The following is a 26,358-nucleotide window of genomic DNA, read 5'->3' as shown; positions in this document are numbered from 1 at the left end:
ACAGAGCCCCCCAGCTTGGGGCTTTGTCCCGAGCCCCTTCCCACACCCCTTCCCTCCCTCTACGCCTGGCCTGGCACTGTCCCACACCCCCAACCCCAGCATGTTCAAGGACAATTTTCCAAATGGATGTTTCTATTTTATTGCTTGTAATAAAGGCAAGAGGCCAAAGGTGCTTGGCTCAGCTCTGCACTGAGGGAGCTCGACACAGCCCTGACCTCCCAAGCTTCACTGCCCAGGGCAGCAGCTTCCCCCACGCACACAGTGGGCAGGTGACAGGTAGCTGCCCCACACTCCTCCATCCCAGGCTGGCAGCAGGTGCAGTGTGCCACTCAAGTCTCTGTTCCTCCTGGAGTGTCCCCAGAGGAGCCCACCCCATAGCTGTCCCAGCCTCAGCTCTCTCAGGCCTGATGCTGGCTGCCAGCCGGCTTCTGGCCCTTGCGGAGGTCGGCACAGAACAGGACCTGGAGTGGGGAGATAGTGGGGTGGGCATGGCTTGGGGTTGGGGGCAAGGGAGCTAGGAAGGGGGGTACTCACTGCCTGTGCCCAGCCAGCACGAGGGCCCCACAGCCCCCGGAAGAAGTCGCCTGCAGAAAGAGGGTGAACGCCAGTGTGGGGGTACACTCGCACCATCCACCATCCCTGAGGGTCCCACATCAGGATCCAGCCCTCACCGATCTCCTGGTAGGCCCGAGGGGTGAGGCTCTTGCCGCCCAGCGCCACGCCATAGCGCTGCCGTGCGATGTGCCAGACGTGGGTGTCCACAGGCACCGCCTCCGCCTTGTCCAGGGACAACAGGCAGACGCAGTCGGCCACCTGCCACCAGCAGCACCCAGTCAGCCCCCAGTGCTGGTCTCTGCTCCCCGTCCCACTCCCGTCCTGGCACCCACCTTGGCACCTACACCAGGCAGGTCACACAGCACCCTCCTGGCCTCGGCATAGGGCGCAGTGCGGAGCTGGCACAGCCCCTCGGAGCCGAGCCCCTCAGCGATGGCCCGTGCACTCCCACTGACAAACTTGGCCCGGTACCCAAAGCCCAGCGCCCGCAGCCGGGCCTCGGCATCAGCACCTGGGAGGGGCACAGCAGAGGGACATGAGTGGGCGCGCGTGAGGCCATGGCAATATGACAGCGGTAGCAGCGGGGTGCTGGTGGACCTGTGAGCGCCGAGAGGGATGGGAAGGCATGGAAGGGCCGGGAATCGAGGCAGCAGAGCCGGCGGCCGAAGGCCTGGCAGAGGCGCTCGATCATGGCAGTGATGCGAGAAATGTGGTTGTTGGAGGTGCAGATGAAGGAGAAGAGGCACTCGACGGGGTCCTGCCGCAGCACCCGCACCCCTGCAGGCAGGATGCTGTGAGGGGACGCCGAGCAGGTGTTATGGCCATCCCTTGTAGCTCCGTGGGGCCGCCTCACCTGGGAAGTCATTGGCCACCTTGCGGAACAGAGGGTCGGCCGCCCCCCAGGCATGGTACAGGGGCGACAGCCCCACGTCCAGCTGGAAGTAGTCGCGCAGGATCCGGTCCGTCTCTGCGGCGTTCAGCTTCGCAGCTTTGGCGGGGCACTCATCCCGCTCCTCCTCGTGCTCATCCTCCTCGCCGTACACCGTGTACCACAGCCGATCCCCGTCCTGCCGCAGCGTCCAGACGCGGCCCCCTAGCACACCCGTCCACGCCCCCGGGCTGCTCTCCCACCACCTGCCGCACACGGGGGGGGTCGGGGCCGGCTCGGACGCGCGGAGCCGGGTCGGGGGACACCCGAGACCCCCGGGCTGGCTCACCGGAAGCTCTGTCCCGAGGACAGCACCAGGTCCAGGCGCAGCTCGGCCGGCGGGCACGGCAACCAGCGCCACAGGGCCGGGCAGGCGGAAGGGGCGTCCCGCAGCTTCATGGGGGTCGGGGACCGACCGCGCGCCGCTGCCCGCGGGGGCGACGGGATCAAAGCACGGCCCGGCGCTGCCGCCGCCGGCTGCCCCACGGCCGCGGCCCGGCCCCACACGTGTCCACAGCCCCGGCCCGTGCCCCCGGCCCCGCCAGTCCCCACACGGAGCAACCCGCGCGGGCGGAGCGCGCCGCCCCCCGCCCCAGCTTCCGCTCGCAGGCGGAAGCGGGGCCGGCGCCGCCGCGCCTGCCCGCTCCCGCTCCCGCTCCCGCCCGCAGCTGCCGCGGCTCCGCAGTGGAGGTTTATTTTCTAAGAATCAATAGATTTTTTTTTTCTTCCTTCAAAATAAATACAAACAACGTCCGAGCGCGGGGCCGGCCAGGGGCTGGGCCCGGGGGTGGGGGGCCAGCACGGGAGTGCGGGGCGCGGGGGGCCGCCCTGGAGCACGGCGGCGGCCAGAACAGCATCCCGGGGAGCGGCGGGCTGGGGGGAGCGGGCACCGGGAATGGGAGAGTGGGGGGGGGGGGGGCACGGGGGACCGGCCCCACCCCTCCCGGTCCCCCGGCCCCCCGTGGGTGCAGGCCAGCTGCACGGGGTGGGGGTCACCGAGCCCCGTTTGCCCTGAGATTCGGCAGGGGAGCGGCCGGCGGCACCGGCTCAGTCGCTCTCGCTGGAGTCGCTGCTCTGCTCGCCCTGCACCTTGTTGCGGTGCTGCATGGCGCGGTGGTAGGCGATCTGCACCGACTTGCGGATGTTGGACTTGCGGCCCTCCAGCATCTTCTCTTTGTCCAGGTCCTGGTTCACCCCCAGAGGCACCAGCTTCGTCCGGGGCAACCACTGCCTGTGGAGAACGGGGGGCCACCTCGTTTGAGGGTTACAATCGTCTCTGGAGACCCCCCTCCCAAAGCCCTCGGTGCCCTGGCCTTACCAAGTGCGCTTGTTGTCGAAGAAGAGAACAAGGTAGAGGTGCTCGCGTGCTTCCTGAGTCATCTGCTCCCCCAGCTTCAGCACCTCCAAGGGGGGCACAGGGATGGGGACCCCATGGTGGAACATGCCTTCCCGCGGCATCTTGGGGTCAATGATCTGCAAAACGAGCAGGGGAGGGCTGAGAGGAGAACGGGGACCCCAAGAACCAGTCTGCAGGGAGGGGACATGGATTTCGGAGGCCCCAGTAACAGGCAGTACTCACCAACGCCGGGTAGGAGGGGTAACCCCGGCACTTAGCCCACACCAAGTCCAGGGCATCCAGGGAAGAATCCTCATCCTCAGACAGCCACCCTGCGCCTCGCCCCATGCCCTTACGCACCACTGTACAGGAGGAGAGGGGAGTCAGCTGTGTCCCCCCAGGTGATGGTGCCAGCCAGGCACACAGCTGTGCAGCCACAGTACTTACTGCCATGCCCCACACCTCGTCCCGTGCCCACGGAGTAGGACTCGTTCTCTGTCCCTGATGTGTCCTCACTGCTGTCCTCTGGGAAGTTCACTCGAGAGAAGGAGGGTTTCCCTCTGCCCTGCTTGGAGGGTGTTGTGCTGCGGAGACAAGGAGCAGAGCTATCAGTAGGAGTCATGTTAAGCTTCCAAAAACTGTCTTCCAGAAGGCCAGGCTGGTGGGACACCAGGACTTGTGATCTCCAACTGCCAGCCTTGTTACTGGGAAGAACTGGCACAGGGGTACCAGGCAGAAAGGTGGGATGGTGCTTCTGCCAGGGTGCAAGCCAGACCCTCAACCAGTTCCACCTGGGAGGACCAGAAGATGTGCCCTCATCCAAATCAGAGGTGCAGGCAGAAAGCTCTGGTGCTGGCTGCTGGAAGGGCCAATGACAGAGCAGCCGCTGTGCCAATAGGGAATTCCCTAGTTCATGCTTCCTACTAGCCCTTGGCAGCACACGCGCGCCTTTAGGTTTTACATTTAAAAAGGCACAAACCCCACAGACCTCTAGGGATTAGCAGCTGAGCTGCAGGATGAGTGAGATGGGGACCACCAGACGGGGTAATTGTCCAGAAACTCAAGGCTGAGAGCTGCCCACTGCCACCCTGGGCAGCACTGCTGTCAGCAGAGGGCAGTACCTGGTGCGGTCTGAGGCAGCGCTGCTGCTGCTGCTGCTGCTGGACTCCGAGTCAGAGCTGCTCCGGGGAAGATTGCAGTCATTGCGGTACACCAGGAAGCTCTTCTTCACGGGCTGGTTCCCGCTGCTGAAACCGTTGGCTGGCAGGTCTGGAAAACATCCCAACAAAGAGCATTACCACTGCACCAGAGCCTGCCACGTGCTGCCAGTACGTGGGACCACAGCTGCCCAGCTGCACTCACCCATGGTAGCGTCCTCCGTGGATTTGTCACTGTCACTGTCTGAGCTGGAGCTGGGACGCGGGCTTCGCCCTCGCTTCCTCTGCCGCTGGGAGGAGCCCATTATTGGTAGCTGTGGGGGCCCAATGGGGCTGCTCCCATGCCCAGGAGGGATCTGGCTGTCTCGATTCTTTGGGGGACGTCCTGGACGTTTTGGAGGGCCTGCAGTTTTAGGGTTCTTCTTGGAGAAGAGCACAGAGGTCCTCCTGCCAACTTCATGTGCTGGGGTAGAAGAAGAATTGGGACCCAGACCTGGAAGAGGGAAAATGTGTCAGCTGCAGCCCTGATGGCAGGGACTGCATGGCAGTGGTATCACGAAACAGCTTTGTTTCTGGGGAACATTATCTCGGAAGATCCTCCCTCACTGTAGGAAGAACCTACCTTTCCCAGTGACTAGGGGACAGGACTGGGATGCAGAAGTGGCAAATGCTCAGTGACACATGGTAGCTCTGCCTGGATCTTTTGCTGTGCTCTCCACAGAGCCCAGCTCAGCATCTCCATCCAGGGAGCTGGCAGCTGGCCTGTTCGACTCTCAGCCCTGGGAGAGCACTTGGAGCTCAGCAGTCACTGCTGCTGCAACTCCCTCCCATGCCCTCTGGCAGGAAGGGACGCCGAAGGCAGCCTGCTCCATAATGCCCCTAGAAACCAGGCAACATGGCCTGGCTGGTAGGTCCTATCAGAAGGAAACAATCCACCTCATGCCCTACATCACACAGCTGGAACTGTCAGTCTTGGAACAGCATCCAGTTCCTCAACTGACAAAGAGAGAATTCACCAGGTGACTGCTGACCGCAGCTGTGAACACCAGCAACCTGCCAACCTCCCCAGGGGCAAACACACACCAGGCTGTGGCTGTTCCAGACACAGGACATGGCCTCCTTCATCCAATCCCCCCTGCTTGGCTGGCACAGCTCACTACAAACTTTCCAGTGAGCCTGCTGGGAGGGAGCCTGGGAAGGCACAGACATCATACTCAGCACCCGCCCCTACGGGAGGCACTACAGGAAAGGAGGAGTCCCCACAGGGGGGTGCAGGATAAGGGACTGTCTCACAAGAGGCCACCTGCCTCATTCCCATGGAGGAGTTGAAGAGCGAGGTGTGTGTGGGGAGCTGCCCACACAGCCCTCCTGCCTAAGGAGGCACCTGCCAGGGCAGCCTCTCCCACGACAGGCCTGTCCAGAGGCAGCTCTCCATGGCTCCTCAGACTGGCAGCTCTGGCAGTATTACCTTTGCCAGTCTCCTGGCTGCTGCTCTCCTCTGCAGCACTGTCTGTCTGCAGGTCCTTCTCACAGGGGTTGTGGGACTGCAGGACTCCCCTGGCAGAGGAGCTGTGCCGCTCCAGCCCATCCCGGCCCAGGTCCCGCGGGTGAGCGAGCTTCCGCCGTAGGACTGTGATCTCCTTCTTGATCATCTTGGCCCGGCGGGACCGTCCTATGCTCTGCTTGCCAGCGTTGACCTCGTCCAGCCGCTCCAGCAGGATCTTTAGCTGCTCCTCCAACGGCAGGTGCTTCTGATTCTCTGAGAGCAGCAGCCGCACATCTTCTGGGGAAACAAAGAGGAGCAGATGGATGAAAGAAATCAGGAACTCAGTGGAGCTCCTCTACCTGAAAGGGCATGAGGCAATCCAGGTTCCCTGCAGGGGAGAAGGAGCTGGCATGGCACCAAACACCTGTGCACCCTTTAGGGAAGTTATCCTAAAAGACCAAGAGAAGGAGCCCTGTGGGAACTCAGCCAGTTGAGACTACTGGGGAAAGCAGGCTGATCAGCAGTGTGGAGAATACTGGGGTTCCCATTGTCTGGAACAAGGATGCAACACGAAAGAAAGGACACAAAGACAAACCACTGCCTAGAACCAACCTAATGGGGCTGATAAGTACCCGGCTAGCAAAACCACCAGGTCTCCAGGGAGTGGGGACACACAGCCCAGCATTTGACTTAACCTCCCAGAGGAGGCAGCTCAGACTCTTGGGTGCCTTGACTCTGCCCAGGCTTTACCTCTGAGTAGCCCTCGTACCCCAGGACAGGGAAGGAGTACCCACCGTCCTCAATGTCTTGGATCTGAGCCTCTTCTACTGTTACACAGTGGGGGAAGTGCATGCCTGTCTCGAAGTCAATGCCCATCTTCTCTGCCTGCCGGCGAGCCTGCCGGAGCACGGCACCTCCCTGCTCCCGCAGACGGATGGCTGCCCGGTAGAAGATCGTGTCTTTGGCATTGTATTTCAAACAGTTGTTAATAATCAGGTTGAAATCCTCCTCAAAGTCATCAAAATTCAGATAGCGATAGGCTTCTAGCTTTTGTTTCATTGTCTGAAAATCCATTGGCTTCTTGATGTGATCCAGGTAGTCTGGGACCTGCATAAGGAAAGAGCCAGAGTTAAGAGCCCAGGAGCCACAGTTAGCAGTACCTGCTCCAAGAAAACAGTTGTTAGAGGAATCAGGTATCACTCCCTGTGCTCTGCCCAAATGCACATCGGGGAATGCCGTCTGCTTTTGCAGCTTGAGGAACAGCAACGCCTCCGGACTAGGAAGCCCATGTGCTGTGCTCAACCTGTTAGAGCGGATATGCACTCCGAAGCATTTTTACAGCTCCAGCACACATGCCAGCATCCTGTCCTCAACTCCTGCCTGCAGGCAGCTGGGATCCAGTATGCTACATGTTATTCCCTGGAGAGGGAGCTGCAAGTGCAGCCCCAGGGGTGAAGGTGAGTGCAGAAAGATAAAACAGAGCTGTCCAGGTGGCAGGTGAGATGGTGCAGCCTTCCTCCCCATCTGCTAAGATGCCTCCATGCTGACCTGCTGCCAGAACCTTGCAGAGACCATGTGGACTTTTGCCATGCTCCCAGGCAGGGACTCAGTGACAGTCTCAGGAATTGCCTCCCCTGCCTGCAGCAGTGACAGTCTAAGAGTCAAACCCATCTCCGTGCTGTGCTCAGTCACCTAGCAGAGGCCTTCACAAGAGGACAGGTAAGAGCATGCCGACTGCTAAGGGCTGGCACTTTGTCTTTCTCAGTGGGAATCCCCAACAGACCCTAGGGTGTCACCAGTAACACACACAGAAGAAGAGCCAAGTGCTGTGCCCCAGCTGTCACCAGCTCAGCTGTTCTGCATTTGGCTCACACAGGAGGGGCACTGCTGCACACCCCCTCTGGTGAGCGAGTGGTGCTGGCATGAGCCTGCACCAGGCGGCTCAGGATTCTTCTGGACCAGAACACACCCTGGGCAGCCCTTGGCACGAGCAAGGGACAAGTTTGAGTGAAGTAGAAATCTGGGGAGGGGGTTCTTACTTCGTAGATTTCTGTTACCTCAGACAGAGGGACCGGCTCACTGAAGATGTTGCCCGTGTCTTTCTCCTGCAGCTGCTCAAGCGTCTTACGGAGGAGGATGAGGAAGGGGGTCAGCTGCATTTCCAGTGCCACCTGCTGCACTTTGATCTGAAACAAAGGAACAGAGCGGGGCTGAGCCCCAGGCCCCAGCCAGGCAGTGGGGACTGTCCCCAGGGAGCAGCAGTGCAGCCCTGCAGGACAGCAACCCCTCTCCTCTCCTTGCTGAGGGGTAGGGACCGCCCCTCAGCCCCGTTTCTGGGGAGCAGAGGTGTAACACCGGCTCTAGCACCTGTGCGTCCCACCTGTGCCTTGCAGAGCAGCCACCTTTGCTCGGAGCCATCGGAGCAGAGCGCAGCACAGCCGAGGGGACCCCGGCACACCTACAGCACTCTAAGGAGCCCCTGCTGATTCCCACCCCAGCAGCTCCCCAAGGAGGGGCAATCGTTACCGTCTCTCTCTTGAGTTTCTCCCGCTTGCGTATCAGCTCCACCAGCAAGCGCGCACGCTCAAGGTCATGGCGCAGGCGCTGCCATGACTTCAGCTGTTCCTTCAGGGCCCAGTTCTTATCCTCAGTGTCTCTCTGTGGGAACATCAGAGACCATGAGCTGATAGAAGATGTGCTCCCATCTCCACCTTCCTGACTGTGTGCTGGGGCTCTTCCCTGGCAAAGGGAACCACCATGCCTGACCCGCTGGTGCAGCAAAGGTCACAGCTCCTTTTTTGTAACCTAGGCAGGTGATTCAGTCTCACCTCTGGCAAGAGCTAAACACCTGTCCCTTGGTCATCAAGCCCTTAGGATGTCAGGAGGTGCACATCCTGAGCCTCTGGAAATACTCTTCCTAACATGACTGACTGACTGCCTGCAGCTGCCCAAGAGGTCAGTGCTGCTGCTCACAGCTCTGACAAAGTGCAACAGCTCAAAAAGGGAACACAGCTCTAGTTGCTATCATTTCTGAAGCACCAAAAAAATTACAGCTTTTATCCTGCCATAGCCAAAACTGAGCAGAAGCAACCTCAACTCTTCTCCAGCAAAAATAATAAGAGCAGACAAAGGTAGGAGAAACCCCTGTTCAGTCACAGTCATCAAAGGGCTCAGAAAGAAAGATTTACAGCTCAGATGGGGAGCCAGAAGAAAAATCTTCCTCTCTGGCACCAGATTTCACATGTGTGAAGTGCTGACTGTGGGCTGGAAGCAGCACCCAGAAGGAGCACTCCTGGAGCAGTATGTGAAACTAGAAGCGAGGCCTCGGTTTGGTCCAGACTGTTTCTGGAGATCCCTGGCCATCTCTCTCAACACTGCCTGGCACAGCAGCCTCATAAGAGAGCCATTTCTGACAGGTTTGCCATCACTGCTGGCTAAATGCAGGCACAAGAAAGGAAATACCTTCAGCGTGGCAGCTTGAGAGGGCAGGATTCCCTTCTTGTGGCAGGCTGCCAGTGGCGTCGCTGCCTGGCAATTCTCTGAACACTGAGAGCGGAGGAGAAGGTGAAGCAGCAAAAGCAGCTGGGGCTGCCCTTTCCTCATCTGAAAGCTCCTACCCCTGACCCCCATTCTGCACCTGCAGGCACTGCATGCAGCAAAGGCTCCAAGCCCACAGCTCCAAAGGCGCAGGAAGCATGCACACAGCCAGGGTTCCTTGCAGCCCCCCAACAAGCAGCCCTTACCTGGTCGCAGTTTCTCTGTGACTGCAAGTGTGTCTGAAGGCGGCGGAGCAGGGGGACACCATTGCGGGACTGTCTCTTCAGAGTCCAGTAGCTATGCAGCCTCTGCATGAACTGGCTCTTCCTCTGGATGGTTAAACGGTTTGTAATCTTACTGAGCCTGAGGAAAGGAGAACCACAGAGTCCGTCAACGAGACAAGCCTGGCTGCTGCAGGAGAAGCCCTGGCTAGGGACATGTAGCAGCAAGGCCATCCAAGCACAGCTGAGAAGCTCCTCAGGCAGAGAACATCCTTTTCCATGGCAGGACTTTCTGTAACACCAAGTCACACAGTGCAGGCACAACAGAGGATGCCAGGAAATGTGCAGCCTTGCCTCTCCATAACACACTTTTCCTTTCTACTTCCTGTCAACTTTTGGGCAAAGCCTGGGGCAAGTTGGGGTGCAAGACAGCCACACTGGGGGCTGGACCTTTAACAGCTCCCACGGTCCCTGAGACCAGGAGTGTTATGGTGCTACTACCCCAAAACCATTTTTTACCTGGCTGAGGGGGAGGAGTGATGGGGGAGTCTGGCCAAATGTTACCAGAGAAACTCAAACCCTGGTAAAGCATGAGGAGGGAGCAGGAGGCATGAGTACAACAGATGTCCCATCCAAGACTATCCTGAATGGCCCAGAACACCACAAAAGGGATTGCTTACTTCCTACAACAGCAGATAGTCTGGAGGGGCTGGGACAGCCTCGTTCGGCAGAGTTGGACAGAGATGCCCTGCTAGTAGAGAGACAAAGGGATGAACCCTCAGCATCTCCACACCTCCCAGGCACAGCTTTTCCCAAGGGATGACCCAACCTGCATCAGCCTCAGCTGAAGAGACTGGGGACAGCAGCCTCATATGCCATCACTGGCCAAGCACAGCTCCCACAGGAAGACATGTGGCATTCTGGCAACAGCCCCTGAAGAATAATTAATCCCAACAGGAAGGCTTGGGGAGAGGTTAACACCTTCTAGCTCAGTGTAGGTTTCGCTGTGAATGCAATAGCAGCAAGACCCTACAAACTGCCTGCCAACATGTCCATATGTAAGAAAAGAGGCTCTTGCTATGGAGCAAGTCCTGAGTGAGCTAAAACATAAGCTTGGGACACAAACAGACCACGGTAAAAAGCCAGCAGCCTTGTGGCAGACCTGCCTCCCCCCAAGTCGCCAGAATGCTGCCCAGAGAGCATAGCCCATGGCTTCCATGTGCTCCTATCCAAGTGCACAGGAGCTAAGTCTTGAGAGTCAGAGGGTCTTGATAGTGCTCTATGGTCACAGCCCCAGCACAGCTCCTGCCACAGGAAGAAGGAGAGCTCAGCAGCTCAGGACTGGTGGCTGACCACCACAAAGGCAAATGCTTCCCTGCCCAACCTGTGCTCAACTGGGTGTCGCTTGCTGCAGGGTGACAATGAGATCCAAAAACATCCTAGGATGCCCTTATGTGCTTTTACATGCTGCTGAGGACATCCAGAGTTATAAACTACACTGACAAATTCTGGCAAGGCTCTTAGGTGCCCTTGTTTTGGGATTTGCACGCCTGCCCAACAAGCTAACAAGAGCAAGGCACAGAGCAGTTGCAACTCTAACTACAGAGTGCACCTTCCCATGAAACCACAGGTTTGCAATGTGACAGAAACACAACCCCTCGCGAGGCCTCATACTGGGGAGTCAGCCTCAGGACCGCGGTGCTCCTTGGCAGGCAGGAGTCCTGGTGCTCTCCAGCCACCCCTCCTCACAGACAGCTTTCAGCACCCGTGGCTTCCCGGCCCTGCTCCAACAGGCAGCGCCGAGAAGGAGCAGCTGCTGCTGTGCCTGGCAGAGAGCACTGAGGAAGCCCAGCAAGGAGTACGTGGCTGCTGGGATGGATGAGCTCTGCTCAGCAGAGCACAGGGATCCCGACCCCAGACCTCTCTGCTCCAGAGGCAAAATAACCCCGGGATTAGCCCGTTTCCCAGGCCTGAATCACTCCCACACTTCTGTCTTTTGCCTGACACAGCCTCAGGAGAAAACAGACCTCAGCAGACAGGAGAGCAGTTCCCTCCTCCCTGCCTCATTTACTCCAGTGCCTGAGGTCAGCACAACAGGAAAGGAGTGCTGGGAACCTCCAGCTGCTTCCTGATGCATCCGACCAAGTTCACTCTCTACTGTTAAACTAACAGCAGCTATTTCCTGCCCTGCCAAGGGCCCAGACACCTTTGCGGGACAGTGCATGGCCCTGCCTCTCTGCAGGACTCCCAGAGGAAACTACCACAGCCCTCTGCAGCAACAAAGTGAGAAGTACCTGTGCAAAAAGCTAAGGAGGGGAACAAGATAACGCCCACATGGAAAGGAGGACACAAAGCACGGAGGAAAGGAGAAATTTCTCCCCAGTCCAGGGAGGGCAGCAGGTCGTACCTGTGGGGTGGGATGCAGGGCACGGAAACCACAGGCGCTGCAGCTCGTTTCTCTGCCAAGATCTTCCGCGCTTTCTTCATCTTGATCCTAGACTTGGCCTTTGCTTTTTTGACTTTCTCAGAACTCCAGCCCTTCCCCTCCTCCTCTTCCTCCTCATCCTCCTCTTCCCCCTCACTGTGGGAGAGGGCGGGAAGCCTGCGCACAGAGCCTGGCGGTGTGTGGATGTCGCAGTAGGCAGTTTTGCGCACACTGAAGGAGGTACCATTGGCACCCGTCTCCCTGACGGGCTCCATCTTCATGTACAGCCCGGCCTGCTGGGCACAGGTGACATGGAAGGCAGTGTAGCAATTGGCTTTGTGACACTGGATGCAAGCCCCAGAGCCACGCTGCTTGCAAATGTAACAGGTCAGCTTCCAGCGTGCGGGCGGGATGTGCTCGATGCTGTCAATGGGCTCCAGGAAGACGGTGTTGGCAAAGCACACCTCCGGGATCCACAGGGCACAGACCACATGTGCCCAGCGCCCATCGTCCGTCTGCTTGAAGGCCCCCCCCTTGTTTGGGCAGAGGGCGCAGTCCACAGCGCGCGAGGGTGACTGCAGGCACCGTCTGCAGAGCCACTGTCCCTCGGGGATGTAGGGCACCCCATAGCACTCCTGGTGCACAGCCAGGTTGCACATGTCGCAGAAGAGGATGACGTTGCTGTTCTGACACTCGCCGTCATTGCAGATGCAGCAGACGGCATCCTCATCCACCAAGGCGTTTGGGTCCCCCTTGTTGTGGCTCTCGAAGTAGGACTCCTTCTCTAGCCGGTCCATCAGGTACTCAAAGATCTCCTGCGGAATAGGACTCACACCTTCGTTCTTCCGCCTCTCGTTCATGATGTCCAGCCAGATGTAATCCTCCTCATCCATGTCGTACTCCACCTCCTCATCCAGCTCCTCTGCCGACTTCTCAATGTACCTGGAAGGGACAGCATGGGAAAGTAAGGGCATGTTTGACACAGCTGGAGCTGCTGAGCCCCAACTCCAGGATTTGTCTGTGACTGAGGGAATGTTCAAAAGCTCCAGCTGAGCCATATGTCAAAATTAAGAAACAGGGACGAGGCAGGAATGTGCAGAAGTGGGAGGTGCTGCTGCACCCTAATTAGCACAGCGGAACAACAGCAGCTTGGAGACAAAACAAAACTTGGTCTAAGGAGCAAGGTCAGGCCTTGGAGACTCATCAGTGCAAGCAGGGGGCCTGCATGGGCCACCTAGCAAGTGCCAGTGCTCTTGAGGCAACAGACTCACAACCAAGACAGGATAACCATGCATGGAGGCACCATGTTTCATTAATTCTGGTTAGGGGACTCAGTTAACTCCTGCCTGAGGAATTAACTGGGGCCAGTGCATCCACCAAATCGCTCACAAAGTACTGTAAGAAAACAATTAAGAAGTATGCCCACAAATAGACAGATCCTAGAGGTACACCTTGGTGCTGAAGGGCTCTGAATATATCTCAGCATACCTCCAAAGAGAGAATGAGAGGTAAAAGGACACATTTGGGTTTGGTTTTGATTTTAGGTGCGGTTCCAGCAAGGAAAGAGTGCAGCAATCAAACTGCTGGCAATGACCTAAGCAGCAACTGAGAGCTCTGTAGAGGCACAGACCCCTCAGAACTGTGATGTGACACCAGGCAGAGCCCCAGGAGCCTGAAGCCATGGAACAGCCAGTTCTGTGAGACCTGGGAGAGGCAGACAGAGGCCATTTCCAGGAGCCACGGGCAAGCCACTTGAAGACAGTGGGGCTAATTCCGCCTCCAAACCCAGGGCATGAGCCTAGGAGCCTCCTTGCACCCAGCCACGGACAATACCTGTAGTACGAAGTGGGACGAGGCGGGGCATCAGGGGTGTCCTGCTCCAGCTCTCGGTACACCACCTCGGGCAGCTTGGGGGTAGTGCTGGCCGAGGCGTTGTGGTGATGGTGGTTGGAGTCCTTGCGCTTCTCCTTGTTCTTGTGCTTCCCAGATTTGGGCGGGACGCTCTGCGTCTCCGTGTTCTCCTTATTGCTCCCATTCTCGGGCACCTCTTCGGGAACATCCTCATCCTCGGACACCACGTCCAGATTATCGAAGATGCTGATGCGGTGGACGCGGCCATGCAGGTCCACCTCCACCATGCGCTGGGCCTGGGCGTAGGTCATCACCTCTCGGCCGGGCGACTGGGAGGTCTCGGAGGGGCTGGGCGACTGCTTGTTGGCGGCGCGGGCCTGGCGCCCCTTCTTCTTGTGCTTGCGCAGGGGGGTGTGCTGGGGCAGCGGCGGGTTGTCGTGGTCATAGTGGTACAGGTGGTACTCGATCCCGCTGTAGCTCTTGTAGATCTTGCGGCAGGTGCCCACCGGGCACTCGTAGGGCGGCTTGGTGGCCCGCAGGTTGTGGCAGAAGGTCTTCACGTCGAAGTCTACGCCCATGGCGGGGCCGCGGGGGGCCGAGGCCGGGCCGGGCCGGGCCCCCCGCCCCCTCCCCGGGCCCCGGCCGCCCTGCCCTGGCTCCCCGCTGCCCGCTCCTTCCCTGCGGCGGCGCTCCCCGGCGCGGGGCCGCGCTCAGCGGGCGGGCGGCTCCATGGGCGGCGGCGGCGGCGGCGGCGGGCCCGGGCCGGCCCCAACAATGGAGCTGCGGCGGCGCCTGGCGCGGGGCGGCCGCTGGGTAAAGCGCCGCGCCGCCCTTAGCAACCGCACTTTCGCCACGGCACCGCCGCGCAGCAGCACCGGGCGGGACCGGCAGCAGCGAGGACGGAGGGAACGGGGAAGGCGGCGGCGGCGGCGGCGACAGGGCGGGGAGGCCACGTGGGAACGGCGGGGCCGGGCCGGGTCGCGCCGCGATGACGGTGGCGAATCTGCCGCCTCGAATCACAGGCCCCGCTGCTACCGCTCGGCCCCGCCCCAACCCGGCCCCCATCGCCCCCCTCGTCCCTTCGGTCTTCACGGTCCCTCCGGACCCCTCGGTCCCTCAGGTCACCCCAATTTTCAAGATGCTCCCGGTTCCCCCGGCCCGGCTACACGCCCCGCGGTACCTTCGGGCCCCTGGCCACCCCCGCCCCACCGGTCCTCCCCGTCCCCCTTGCTCTCCCCGCTCCCCCTGCCCCAGCACGGCAGCAGACCCGGTTGAGCAGTTTATTTACAGTCAGTAACGCAGTAGAGACCCGCCTGCCCTCCGCCCCGGCACCCTCCGGTGGCGGGAGCCCCGGCCGTGCGGCAGGGCATGAGGCAGGCCGATCAGCCCGGGCTAGCAGAGCCGGAGGAGAGGGCACAGGCAGGAGCGGGGTGCAGGCAGGAATGGGGTGCAGGCAGCAGCAGGGCGAGGCCGCTGCCCCATGGAGCAGCGGGGCTGAGAGCCCCGGCAGACACTCGGCCTGGCCCTGGGGCAGACGCCAGGCTGCTCTCCCGGGACACACGCACGCACACACCGTGTTCCCCCGGCGCTGGCCCTGCCCGCGCTGCCACGGTCGAGGGACAGTCCCGCCTTGCTGCTGGACATCGGGCAGGAGGAAGGGGCAGCCCTGTGGTCTCACTGCCAGAAGCGGGTCCCAGCCCTGTTTTGACCAACCATAGCAAATGATTATCTCCCTAAAGGGGCCACATCTCCATGGTTAAGCCCTGGCTACCGGCAGAAAAAAGGTAACATATCCTCGCCCCACCAGTCAGTCCCATGGCTCATGGAAGAGCTACTCGGGATCTGCCCGGCGAGGCTTGATGTCACGGGTCTTCATGTAAGAGAGCAGCTGCTCAGGGATCTCAGCCAGCACGTCCTTGGCCAGGCGGGCCATGCTCAGCACCTGGTTGCCCGAGTCATCCACGTAATCCCGAAATGGCACAAACTGAGGACAAGAAGTTTGCGGTCAGGTTGGAAACAACTCTGTTGCTGTGGGGTTCAGCAAGGGAGACTGAGCATCTCTCACCCATCGCAGGTCTGGATTCAATGCCAGCGTTACCTGTACAATGTCCCTCTCAGCATACCGTCCCCGGGAAGACAACCGTACCTCATCACCGTCCAGCTCCTCCATGGCTGGGGGTGACAGCTGGTGTCACCAAGCCTCGGTGGGATGAACACCAGGGATGGAAACACCAGCCCCTTGGATGCCTTTGGCGTCCCAGAGGAAGGGACAATGTTTCCATCCCTCTTCCCTGGTGTCCCCAAGTCCCAACTCACCCTCAAACTCAGCTGGACCTACTCCCACGATGATGATGGACATGGGCAGGGAGGAAGCCTGTGGAGCAGAGGCGGGGTGTCAGCCAGGATAGTGTCCATGTGAGGTGAACTCAGAGCAACGAGGGTGCACTCACAGTGACAATGGCTTCCTTGGTCTGCAGCATGTCAGAGATGACACCATCAGTGATGATGAGGAGGACGTGGTATTGTGAGCCATCGGTCACCTGGGCGGCTATCCTATGGGGAAAAGGGATGGGGTCCCTCAAGCACCCCACTGGTGTGGGGTAGTCGACCCTGCGGTGGGACAGATGACATTTGGGGATGGCAAAGGGGACAGTGCCCCAGTGCTCACCCAGCCACCTGGTTGATGACGGGAGCAAAGTTGGTAGGACCATAGAGCTGGACGGTGCGCAGGCTTTGGAGGTAGGACTCCAGCACGCCTTCAATGCCAGCACAGCTGGGGTTCTCCACATTGTTGTTCTGGGGGACAGAGATGGGGCACTTGGAGGGGGACCACAGCTCCTGGTGTGCCCCAGGCTGTGGGACGCTGGGGCAGAATGCTGCCAGGGTGCTTCCTCTCCCCGCCAAGGTGCTGTGGGCACCCACAAGACCAGCTCTGCCCCACAGCCAGGGGGTCTGGGTTCACACTCAGCCCTGTCCCACAGGGAGGGCGCACCAGAGGAAACTGGTGGGAGATCTTGCCGTCAGGTGGGACTTTGGCACCAAAGCCGTAGGCAGGGAAGAGCTTGTCACTGTCGTAGTCCTGGATGATTTCCCCCACTGCCTTCAGTGCCAGGGCATAGGCGCTCAGCTGGTAGGGGCTTGCGTAGTGCAGCGAGGTGGGCTGTGATGGCAACCCTGCGGCACAGTGCCCATCGCACCCGCCCCATGGCCAGCCCCACGGTGATGGGGACCCCCCAGACGCCAGGTGCACTCACCATTGGAGGCCGTGAAGTCAATGGCAACAGTGAAATTCAGCTGCGTCCTTAAGGGGGAGAGCGAGGGAGGCTGCCGGCCCCACGGCACAGGGATACCATCTTCCAGCCCCACGGTGCCGGTGTTTCCCTGCCCAGACCCATTGCCTCGGCCCCCCTTCCCCAGCCAGCACCCCACAGCCCCATGCCACCATTCTGCATCTACTTCCCAGCCCCACTGGCCCCTTGTCACCCCCAGGCTGAACCTTCACTGCCACCACTGTCCTTGCCCCGAGACTCTCAGCCATGGGGGATCTTGAGGAGCCGGGGGGCTCCCGGCCCCCCACTCACCCGCCCCGTATGTAGTCAACGAAGGTGAACTCAGACTCAACGGAGAAGGAGAGCAGTGTCACCTGTGGGCACAGGGGATCAGATCTGGAGCCCCCCGAACCTGGCACACACAGCAGGTGGAGCCGCACCAGCTCCTGGAAGGCAGGAGGCCCAGGAACTCCCCAGCACCACTCACAGTGCCAGAATTCACATATTTCTTCTTCTTGCATTTCTTCCTGGGATTCAGCACCTGCAGGCACAGGGTTGAGTCAGTCCCAGCATGGACTGCTCCCTGCCCTCACCCGGACCCACCACCTTACCTCATACACTGTGAACTGACTCTGTGCTCGAGAGAGCTCCCGGTAGCTGGTGGCAAATTCCCCAATGAAGTCGTGGCTGCAGGAGGAACACAGGGTCAGTACGGCCAGACACCTGGGTGAGAGGTGCCCTGGGAAGCTTCAACAGCACCCTGGTGTCCCTTCCCTCACCTCCCATCCCGGTCCCAGTCGTACACATCTATCTTCACCGTCCTGAAAGTGAAGGCATGTAGTGGGTGAGCCACCTGCCAGGCTGGCACGGCCCCTCCAGCCCCTCATTCGGGGACACCCAGGCCCACAGCCCAACCCACAGTGAGCACCCTGCCCACCAACTTCCAACAGAGCCACCCTGCCTGCCCAGCCTGAGGCTCTGCCAGGAGGGAGCAGGAAATTTGGGTCATGGTGGGGGCCCTGGAAGGGAGGGGGATGCCTTTATGTAATTTGGGTTGCAAAAGAGAAAAAAAAACCCAATTGGGACCCAGTTCTGAGCTGCCTGCCGCTGTAGGGCCAAGCCCACAAAGAACTGCTCATACCCTGCTCTGGCCCCATGGCTGCCCATGTCCCCGTCCCCATCCCCATTCCTGTACCGGTCGTAGTCGCCATTGCAGAGGGCGCGCACGGGGATGGTGAAGGGCTGCCACACCGGGTTGAGTGTGTTCTTCACCACCTCTGTCTTATGGCAAATGGTAAAGCTGGGGGGACAGGGCAGGGTTGGGCCACACCATCTGGTGACATTGGCACCCTGTCTGCCCCACTGGATCCCTGTGCTCACGTGCCATCCTCATTGCTACGATAGAAGACGAGGAAAGGATCGGATTTTCCAAAGAAGTCCTTCTTATCCAGCTTGTTGGCACACAGCTGCATTGTGACGATGTCCTGGGGACAGGGACTATCACTGCCAGCCACTTCCTCACCCCTGGCACCAGCAGCTTCTGTACTGAGGGACCACGCAGTCCTCTCCACACTGCAGCTGGTACACGGGTACTCACCCGGCAGTTGCTCAGCTCCTCAGCCAGTAGCAGGATAGTCCCACACCGCTTCCCTGGGACACCTCTGGAACCAGAGGCACACAGTCAGCTTGGGGACAAGGAGGACAGTTCAGGGACAAGAGGAGAGGTCAGGGTTGGGGCTTCTGTCCCACAGCTGGTGGTGCTTGGCAGTGTGACCAGAATCCCCAGCACAGGACATGCAGGGAGGGGTCCAGTGGAGCAGGTGGTGGAGACACAGTGTGGGACCCTCCCACCTCACCTCACCACAGGGCATGACTCACGTTAGGGGTCTCTCCAGGCGTCCCCGCTGGGACCCAATCACCTCTCCCAGTGCCACAAATGCCTGCCCCAGGAAGTCCTGTGCTCCAAACAAAGCACTGTGAGACCATGGAGGGCAGTTGCCCCAGTCCCACGCCACCCACACCCATCAACCCATTCTCTCCCAATGCACCCATGGGACCTGCCACCAACTTAACTCTGGGCCACCCCAAGTTTCCTGAACCTACACTGTGACCCAAGAGCCACCTTGCAGCCCAGGACCCATTGTGCATCCCCAGGACTACCCCAGGTGCCTGCTCCATGTGCCTTACACTCATTCTGTGCCCCCAGGGCCAGCCCACATCCCTGGACCCATCCTGTGTCCCCCCCCCCCAACAACTGCCCTCTATGCCCTGACCTGTCCTGGACCCCTTGGGCCACCCTAGACCCATCCTACCCCACAAAAACCAACCCTGTGGAGTGTCCTGGCCCCATCCTGCCCCACCAGGTACTCCCAGGTTCAGGGTTCCCAGGGCAGAGCTGTGGCTGGTGTGTGGCAGGCACCTACCTTCTGCGAGTCCCCATGGGGCATGGAGAGATGGAGAGCAGGTTAGAGCCCTCTGAGGGGCACTTGTCCCCCCCGTGACAGCACCCACACAGGGCACAGTCTTGGGGTGTCCCACCATGGCGTCACTATGTGTCCCCCAGCACAGGCTGTGCTCACCTGCTTTAAAGCGGAGCAGCTCTTGGAGTCCACGTTGTAGCTGGTGTGGGAGAGCAGAGCCCTGAGCTGGTGCCTGCAGGGATGCTCCAGCACACAGCCCTGCTTCCCCACCCATCCTATTCGACATTGTATTCTTATTTATTATCCTTATTTATTATTGACTCGGTGCTTTGTTCCACCCTCAGTGGGGCCAAGCCCTTCCCTGGCCACCCTACTCACACATCGAAGCGGAGGTTTTGCTTCTCCTCAAAGTAGTAGTCAAGGACGAACTTGCGGACAAAGTCGGGGTTCAGGGTGTTGTCGATCACCTCGGTGCGTCCGAACTGCAGGGAGAGGGGTGAGGGTGGCCCCCCCCAGGACCCGTCCCCATCGCAGCTGCCTCGGCGCTAATCCCGGTGGGGGATTAGCGCTGCTGGCGGGGCCGGATCGTTAGCGTGGACCGGGAGGGATCATTAGCGTGGACACGGGTGGCCATATGGGCCCATTTAACCCAGCCGGGGATTAACCAGGAGAGGGGACCGCGCTCACCTCCTTCCACTCGCTGCTCCCTGAGACCTGCACAAAGAGGACCACCACTGCGGAGAGAGGAGCAGAGCCAGGCTGCCGTGCCGTGTCTGTGCCATGCCATGTCCCTGGCCCGGCTCTGCCACCCACCTGGGTCGGACTTGGAAAAGGTGTCCATGTCCAGCAGGTTCCTGAGGGAAGAGCCAAGTGTGAGCCACCCTGAGCGCCACTCACCTGGCCCAGCAACGGGTCCCCATGTCCATCCCCCTGATCATAGGTCAGCACCATGCCAGAAGGCCGTGCGACTCCCATGGATAAGAGTATCGGCACTCCCAAGGAGACACGCTCGCTCCCTCTGCAAGGTTCGGTGGGGCAGCAGAGCAAGCGGCGAGCAGCGTCTCCAGCGCTGATGATGATTGAACATGACAAGGAACCCATTTACAGGATGAAACCTTCCCCGGTGCCGCCGGCGCCGGCTGAGTGCCCGCCGCGCCCCGGCAGCAGGAGCTCGGCTAATGGCAGGGTGCAGAAGTGAGAAGAAAGGAGACACTTGGAGCAGGGGCTGAGCAGCCAGTGGGCATCCCCCGACACACCTACCGGCAGAGCGATTGATCGTCGTCCTGTGCGCGGTGTGACACCGGGAAGTGCCGGGGGATGCTACCGGCTCTGCTGGGATACTTCCCGCACCCCCGGGGTGGCAGCACAGGGTGGGCTGAGACACGGCCGGGGGCTGCGGGGCTAAGCCAGCTTCCCTGGCCTCAGCACGCAGGGGAGAGACCCCACCCTGGTCTGGGCTGGGTCCTGGGGCTGCGAAGCCAAAGGCTGCCCTGCGTTGTCTCCAGGCGTGACCCCCGGTCCCTGCCTGGAGCTGCCCGGTCCCGTGGCCCCACAGTCCCTCTGCCTGCTGTGAGGGAAGCTGGCAGCGGGGGCCAGGGCTCAGCCGCGGGGAGGGCACAACAGCCCCTAGCCCGCCCCAGAGTTTGCATAGCTCGTGTATGTGCTGGAGGTACCCACCCTGGTCGGGGCGCTCCGTGCCCCAGGACCCACGGCACGGGGACGCTAGCCCTCAGCAGGATGCTGGTACCTGTCCCTGCCAGTGGGACCCCTGGCCAGTGGGACCCCTGGCCGCAAGCAGCGGTGCCTCCGACGGGCTATATTTAGCCGCCGGCAGACCTGCTCAGCCGCCGCCGCTTGATCGGCAGATCCTGGCCAGAAGCTGGGGCACAGAGCAGCCCCTCTCCCGCAGCCCCCATCCCGTTGCCACGTTCCCGGTCCCACTGCCTTGCACCGAGCTCGCAGTCAGCGCCGGCATCCCGCGTCCCGCCGGCATCACCCACCTCCCATAAACATCGCCCTGCGAGGGGCCGTCCCGCGCCCCAGCCGCGGGTGAGGGCATCAGGTCGCTTCACGCAGCCGTGCCCGGTGACAGCATCCCATGGACCCCAGGAAGGGGACGGGACGGGACGGGTAGCAGCAGGGCAGAGGGACGCCGGGCATACGCCCTGGCACCGAGAGCTACCCGGTGAGAGAGGAGAACGCGCAGCTCACAACGCCTCGAGCCAGGGGCTGAGCGGCGGGCAGCGGGACGCGGCGAGCAGCCCCGCAGCGCATCCCGGTGCGTTTCGCACCCACCCGTGTCCACGGACTAACCGCCGCCCTCCCGCTCCCTCGCCCGGCTCCCGGCTCACCGGCAGGACACGGTGAGCTCCACCTTGGTGCCCGGCACGCTGCCGGCCGCCGGCTCCAGCGCTCCCGGAGCCGCCATCCCCGCCCGGGCGCCGCCGATGCTCCGCGCCGCCTCCTCCCGCGCCGCCGAGGAGGCGCGCCCGGGGGCGGGTACGGCACGGGCACGGCTCGGCACAGGCACGGCTCGGCACAGGCACGGCTCAGCGCATCTTGAGCACGACGGCCCTTCCCTGCCGGCAGCGATGGCACCAACCCGGGCACCAGAGTGTTCGGCTCCTGGGGCTCGGCTCCACTGGAACGTCCCGCCCGCGATTCCCAGTCAGGGGCACAGGGGGCTCAGCCCCTATCCCGCCCCGCGCCGGGGGCTTCCTCCCGGGTTCGGCTCGGTGTTATTTCGGTGCCGACGCTCGCCAAGAGTGGGCCGGGCTATTTATAGTGAGCGGCGCGCCCGGCAGCGCGGCTCCCCCACGCCGCCCCCGCCCGCAGCCCACAGAGGAGGCAGGAGAGGGCACAGCTCGGGTCATTTACTGCAGAGACTCGCCGAAGCCCCCTCACCCCCCAGCCCCAGGCAGGGGGGGCTGGCGGCGGACGCTGGGTGCAGCAGGTGCCCGCACCAGGAAGAAGGTCCCAGGACTCTGCTGGGGGACGCGCCAGCCCCAGTTTTCCAGGCAGTGGTCTGGGAACGCCGTGTTCAGAGGGTGCTGCTGCCTCTCAGTCCCACGCCCCGCACAAACTGCTCGAGGAGGCCACCGATGGCCCCTGAGGGGCTGGGGGGCACGGCCTTTAGGCCGATGGTCCGGCTGTAGCTTGCCAGAAAGGCAGAACGCACTTCCTCCAGACGAGACTCGCGGTCACTCGCTGACACGAGGCTAGGAGAGAGAAGTGGAGGTCAGTGACTGCAGCCATCCCTCTCCACATCCCAGCTCTCACTCCTGACACGGGGCTGTGGTGCTCAACGGGCTGCAGTGGCTAAGGCAGCGCAAGCCTGAAAAGGCTCTGTCCACACAGCTGGTGGCAGCTGGTGCCACTGCCTCCTCATCCAACCCACAGAGCCAGCTGCAGCCTCAGTCTGTGCTCCCCACGGGGCTTCCTCCTTCACACACCCCACTGTCCCCTGTTTCTTCCACCACCATAGTGCTCATAAGGCTGCAATTCATAAACAGAGTGGTGCTTTGGCAGAGTGGCTGCTGACATCAGGCCCTACGCCAGCTCCCTCCGCTCCTCACACAGATTAAGCCTGTCCACATGTGCTGTGCCCGGACAGTTGCTTCCAACCTATTTGCAACCATCCCTCACTTCCACCAGCCCCAGCCTCGGCCTCACGTGCCTGTGCCAGCACAGACAGCTCTGTGGAAGGGGGGATGAGAAGGAGCAGACAAGGTGACAAAAGCCCCAAGGAACACTCCAGCCATAGGAAGAGGAGAGCTGAGCAGCACTTTACTTCTGCTCTCCAGCATGGCTGCTCTCGGCAAACAGGAGCAGAGTAGGACACGACTTCCCATGGGACCTGCTCTCCTCTCCTGCTGATCCACACACCTGGTTAGGGGCAGGGGGAAAACAGCAGAAGGAAGGCAAGACTACCCGAGGGAGCGAGGGAAAGCAAGACTGGGGCCCAGAGGCAGCTGTTCCAAGCTCTCCAGCCTCAAACGATCCTTGCTGTGGTGCCTCTGCGACATGCCAGTGGTTCCCAGAGAGATTAAGACATTCCTCAAAGGTCACTCCAAGGGCACAGTGCGAACCTTCCCCATAAAAAATTCTCTTTAATCTTCCAGTGCCTGGGCTGGCTATAAATTGGCACAGCTCATTTGAATGGAAGTGTTAACCACCCACAGCCAACAGCTTCGGTCCGGAAACAGCAGCAAGAGGATATGGTGGGAGGCCTATAAACAGCAAGCGATGCCAAGGCAGCCAACCAGGCCGCTGTTTACTGTGTCTGATAATAAAGAGAAGCCAGAGGGCAAAAAAAGGCAACAACATATCTAAACACATTAGCGATGCTTTTTGGCAACCTAATTAGGACATGGAACTCACAAACCTGCTAGCATTTAAAATAAACTCCGTGAAGGCAGGACTTACTTGCACCCGAGTGCAGCGATCTCAGATGTCACGCGCAGAGGTAAGCGAGGGCGTGCAGCAGTTAGGTCCCGTGACTTGTGGCTCTCACACCTCTTTATAAGGCAGACTTTGTATTTGTATTTGGGTTTTTTGGTTTGTTTCGTGGAGTGAGACACTCTAAGGCACTGGGTCAAGCAGCCAGCCACTGCTCCACACCAAGCCCTGCAGACTGGCTGCAGCATTTCACCCTGAACTGTTCACCGCGGAGGCAGGTCGCGCTTCCTTGCCAAATCCACGGCACTCTGCCCCGCTACACTTCCTACAGCCTGCCCGCTTGCCTGCAGCTTGGGGTGCGGGATGAGAGGAGGCTGTCAAAGCCCCAGCTCGAAGTAAGCCCTGACAAGCCCCACACAAGCACAAGAAGTAGGCTGTGAAAAGCATACCTTCATCGAGCTGCTGCCAGTGAAGATGCAAAGTGGGAACTTAAATGGAATTAAAAGAAAAAAAAATCATACTGTGTCAGGCTGCAAAAACTGGGATAAAACCACAATGGAGTCCTGAGCAAACAGGGCTGATGCAGAACAGAGAGAGGGTAGAGACTCTGGGTTAAGATTAACACAACACCGCTGGGAACTCTTCATCCTTTCAATGCAGTGCCTGGTCCCAGCACCTTCAGTTGAGCAGTCCCCAGCCTTCAAGCAACCCACAGCTTTAGTGAATAGCTGAACAGGGCAGAACACCCACAGGAAAAGCACCACCACTGTTCTCCTCCTTTTGAATCCACTGCCCCAAGCAGTCACTTTCCAAATTGCATAAGCCTAAGGCCTATCAACCTTGATTCATGTTTATCTACTCAAGTCCCTATTCTGACATTAGATCCAACTCCAAGGGCAGCAACAACTTGCTGGTGAGGGTCAGTGACCAAGCACAGCCAGGCTCAGGACACAGTAAAGCAGTCACTACTCAGATGCCCATCCTTCAGTCCCTTCTCTCTTGCCCATCTCCAAACTACTGCAGGAGCAGCTCAGCATGTCCTCAGGAAAGGAGAAGAACAAATCCTGGCCAGGCCATGTCCAACATCTCTTGCAATGTTTTGATCTGTCAATTCATGGATCTTGTAGCTTCACCGTAACTTGAAGGCGGCTGCTCTGCTCTGTTCAGCAGCACAGCACGCAGCCACACAGAGCCAAGGCAGGCAGCCTGTCTCACAGGAGACATGGGTTTTCATGTTGCTTGCCCTCTGCCTCCAAAGCACGTACTCGGATCTCAGTAAGGGACTGAGCATCTGGCAGCACAGCTCTAGCATTGCTTGCTAGCAGCAGCCCCTGATCTGCCATTTCAGTTTCTTGATGAAGAGTTTGCAGCCTTAAGGCACAAACCAAGGCTCTCCTCTAACAGCAATTAAAGCGCATCTCCAGTTTTTCAAGCTTCCAGAAGTGGATTTCTATTTGGGGATGAACATTTGCCTCCCAGCCATTTCACATGGCAGGATGTGGCAGGACACAGGGTCTCTGTGGCTCTGCACTGGCCAGGCACAGCACCTGCAAATGATGCTGCATAAGCCCAGACAAAATTTGGGTTACAGAAGGAAAGTCCTTCTCTTACTCCAGCAAGGATCTGATCCCAGTGGGGAGATGTAGGTGAGCAAAATCGAAAACCAAGAAATCTGGGTTAGCAGTCCTGTCCTGACAAACGCGAATCCTCAACTGCACTCAATTATGCCCAAATTCGGCATCTTCGAGGAAGAGAGAAAAACCTCTTCTTCCTACAGAAAGCAAAGAGCTCCCCTGTCATTAGGCAGAGAAAGCGCCGTTTTCTTTCCGTGTTCAGCATAAGCAAAGAGCGCTCAGGGATTGAGTTTGTGGATAGAAAACATCGAGGCAGGGAAGATGGAACAGTTCATTATTGGCTCCCAGGCTTCTCCGAAAGTGCCAGAGTGATAAAGTTGCAGTGCTTGCAGGCAGCCAAGAGACCCAAGGAGAGATCCTGCATTTAAGACACTTACAGGCAAGTGTTAGAGAACTCATCCGGGAAGCTGCAAGGGAGAGAGGCGTCTGCGTTCAGGATTGCCTGCTCCCGAATACTGCCACACCCTGTCACCATCTGCCAGCTGCCAAAGTCTGTGGAAACGGAAGATCCGGGCAGAGAATGGTCCGCCGATCTGGGGCAGAGAGAGAGGGAGACGGTGCGATCAGTCAGATCATTCAGCCACATGCTTTTCACTGCTGCTACTGCCAGGGACCTGCCGGGCGGGCGGCCAGCAGCGCCTGTGCCAGCACTGTTGACACGCCGGGACCAGGGTGCAACATGCAGCTCGAGCTGGGCCCCAGACCAAGCCTTTCCTTTGAAAGTGAAGGGAGAGCCAAGCTGGCTGGGGCCAACAAAGCAGCAGGAGCACACCAGGAGCTGGACAGGAGAGAGCCAGCATGAAGCAGATGGCCATGCAGAACTGAGAAACCCATTAGTGAGATGGAACAGCACATCCTGCCCTGAGTCCTTCACAGATGTGAAAGCTGTGCTGTAGAAGGGACATTCCCCTGTTGTTTGTTGTAGCTGTTAGCACATCCCAGGGCAGCAGGGCAAATCAAGGTTGTGACTTGGTTAGTGCTGGGAAAGATTTACAGATCATTGTCCCGGCAGCAGTTAGAAAGCAGATCACTCCTGAGCCATTACCACCAGATCTGAACAGAGCCAAGGCTCAAGGCGTACCCAGAACACCTACCCCCAGCACCTGAACATCACTTCCCTATTAAACAAAGAGCTGTGCCA

The 26,358-nt window shown here is 59.8% G+C and overlaps 4 protein-coding genes across 13 annotated transcripts in view; all 4 read right to left on the bottom strand.

Moving 5' to 3' along the window:
* Window positions 1-114: 114 nt before the first annotated feature.
* OGG1 (8-oxoguanine DNA glycosylase) lies at window positions 115-1,946 on the bottom strand. Of its 2 annotated transcripts, XM_068202008.1 has the most exons (7): window positions 1,773-1,944; window positions 1,409-1,689; window positions 1,153-1,332; window positions 888-1,066; window positions 672-813; window positions 535-584; window positions 115-461 (listed from the first exon to the last, which is right to left on the bottom strand). In XM_068202008.1, exons 1-7 carry the CDS (start codon window positions 1,880-1,882, stop codon window positions 399-401), a joined length of 1,005 nt encoding a protein of 334 aa, XP_068058109.1. In that variant the 5' UTR covers window positions 1,883-1,944; the 3' UTR covers window positions 115-398. The 2 variants fall into 2 exon arrangements, with proteins under 2 accessions (XP_068058109.1, XP_068058110.1); XM_068202009.1 differs by lacking the exon at window positions 1,153-1,332 and having other exon boundaries at window positions 1,773-1,946.
* A 215-nt stretch (window positions 1,947-2,161) lies between these two features.
* Window positions 2,162-14,403, bottom strand: BRPF1 (bromodomain and PHD finger containing 1). 4 transcript variants are annotated; one of them, XM_068201976.1, is made up of 13 exons: window positions 13,479-14,403; window positions 11,628-12,587; window positions 9,206-9,362; window positions 7,989-8,120; window positions 7,502-7,648; window positions 6,257-6,569; window positions 5,445-5,756; window positions 4,182-4,469; window positions 3,941-4,088; window positions 3,267-3,403; window positions 3,063-3,181; window positions 2,802-2,956; window positions 2,162-2,714 (listed from the first exon to the last, which is right to left on the bottom strand). In XM_068201976.1, exons 1-13 carry the CDS (start codon window positions 14,072-14,074, stop codon window positions 2,531-2,533), a joined length of 3,648 nt encoding a protein of 1,215 aa, XP_068058077.1. In that variant the 5' UTR covers window positions 14,075-14,403; the 3' UTR covers window positions 2,162-2,530. The 4 variants fall into 4 exon arrangements, with proteins under 4 accessions (XP_068058077.1, XP_068058076.1, XP_068058079.1 ...); XM_068201975.1 differs by having other exon boundaries at window positions 5,445-5,759; window positions 13,479-14,402; XM_068201978.1 differs by having other exon boundaries at window positions 7,520-7,648; window positions 13,479-14,400.
* Window positions 14,404-14,865: 462 nt separating this feature from the next.
* Window positions 14,866-21,894, bottom strand: CPNE9 (copine family member 9). Of its 3 annotated transcripts, none has more exons than XM_068201999.1 (20): window positions 21,537-21,894; window positions 19,999-20,039; window positions 19,873-19,919; window positions 19,564-19,667; window positions 19,345-19,384; window positions 18,644-18,720; window positions 18,363-18,426; window positions 18,146-18,249; window positions 17,961-18,065; window positions 17,545-17,586; window positions 17,377-17,452; window positions 17,253-17,306; window positions 17,078-17,139; window positions 16,751-16,797; window positions 16,489-16,670; window positions 16,165-16,292; window positions 15,947-16,049; window positions 15,813-15,870; window positions 15,595-15,668; window positions 14,866-15,480 (listed from the first exon to the last, which is right to left on the bottom strand). In XM_068201999.1, the coding sequence occupies exons 1-20, from the start codon at window positions 21,611-21,613 to the stop codon at window positions 15,328-15,330; spliced, it is 1,638 nt and encodes a 545-aa protein (XP_068058100.1). In that variant the 5' UTR covers window positions 21,614-21,894; the 3' UTR covers window positions 14,866-15,327. The 3 variants fall into 3 exon arrangements, 2 of the variants coding, with proteins under 2 accessions (XP_068058100.1, XP_068058101.1); XR_011003064.1 differs by having other exon boundaries at window positions 15,342-15,480; window positions 15,595-15,681; XM_068202000.1 differs by lacking the exons at window positions 19,564-19,667; window positions 19,873-19,919; window positions 19,999-20,039; window positions 21,537-21,894 and having other exon boundaries at window positions 14,867-15,480; window positions 19,189-19,345.
* Window positions 21,895-22,043: 149 nt separating this feature from the next.
* The window catches only part of MTMR14 (myotubularin related protein 14), a 31,311-nt gene continuing 26,996 nt past the window's right edge, over window positions 22,044-26,358 (bottom strand). For 3 of the 4 annotated variants that reach the window (XM_068201993.1, XM_068201992.1, XM_068201997.1), the window contains 2 exons: window positions 25,595-25,750; window positions 22,044-22,403 (listed from right to left, as the gene is read on the bottom strand). In XM_068201993.1, coding sequence (XP_068058094.1) covers window positions 22,226-22,403; window positions 25,595-25,750 — 334 coding nt within the window. In that variant the 3' untranslated portion in view covers window positions 22,044-22,225. The remainder of the gene's footprint in view (window positions 22,404-25,594; window positions 25,751-26,358) is intronic. The other variant, XM_068201994.1, reaches the window with a different exon arrangement.

Source organism: Anomalospiza imberbis, chromosome 11 (assembly GCF_031753505.1).
Source record: "Anomalospiza imberbis isolate Cuckoo-Finch-1a 21T00152 chromosome 11, ASM3175350v1, whole genome shotgun sequence".
Classification (NCBI taxonomy): Eukaryota; Metazoa; Chordata; class Aves; order Passeriformes; family Viduidae; genus Anomalospiza; species Anomalospiza imberbis.
The sequence above is the reverse complement of the archived record's forward strand: the minus strand, read 5'-3'. Positions and strand labels throughout refer to the sequence as shown.

Bases quoted from the DNA above. Each gene is read 5' to 3' on its own strand.
- CPNE9 (XM_068201999.1), bottom strand. From the start codon at position 21,613: ATGGCGGCTCCGGGAGCGCTGGAGCCGGCGGCCGGCAGCGTGCCGGGC. The intron at 17,453-17,544 runs GTGAGGGAAGGG...TTCCTCCTGCAG, and splicing joins GACTGGGACCGGGATGGGAG to CCACGACTTCATTGGGGAAT. The intron at 15,669-15,812 runs GTGAGTTGGGAC...TGTCACCCCCAG, and splicing joins AGGTCCAGCTGAGTTTGAGG to CCATGGAGGAGCTGGACGGT.
- OGG1 (XM_068202008.1), bottom strand. From the start codon at position 1,882: ATGAAGCTGCGGGACGCCCCTTCCGCCTGCCCGGCCCTGTGGCGCTGG. The intron at 1,333-1,408 runs GTGAGGCGGCCC...TCCTGCCTGCAG, and splicing joins GGTGGCCAATGACTTCCCAG to GGGTGCGGGTGCTGCGGCAG. The intron at 462-534 runs GTGAGTACCCCC...TCCCCACTCCAG, and splicing joins GTGCTGGCTGGGCACAGGCA to GTCCTGTTCTGTGCCGACCT.
- BRPF1 (XM_068201975.1), bottom strand. From the start codon at position 14,074: ATGGGCGTAGACTTCGACGTGAAGACCTTCTGCCACAACCTGCGGGCC. The intron at 12,588-13,478 runs GTATTGTCCGTG...TGTCCCTTCCAG, and splicing joins CGTCCCACTTCGTACTACAG to GTACATTGAGAAGTCGGCAG. The intron at 8,121-9,205 runs GTAAGGGCTGCT...ATGTTCCCACAG, and splicing joins CACAGAGAAACTGCGACCAG to AGAGACACTGAGGATAAGAA.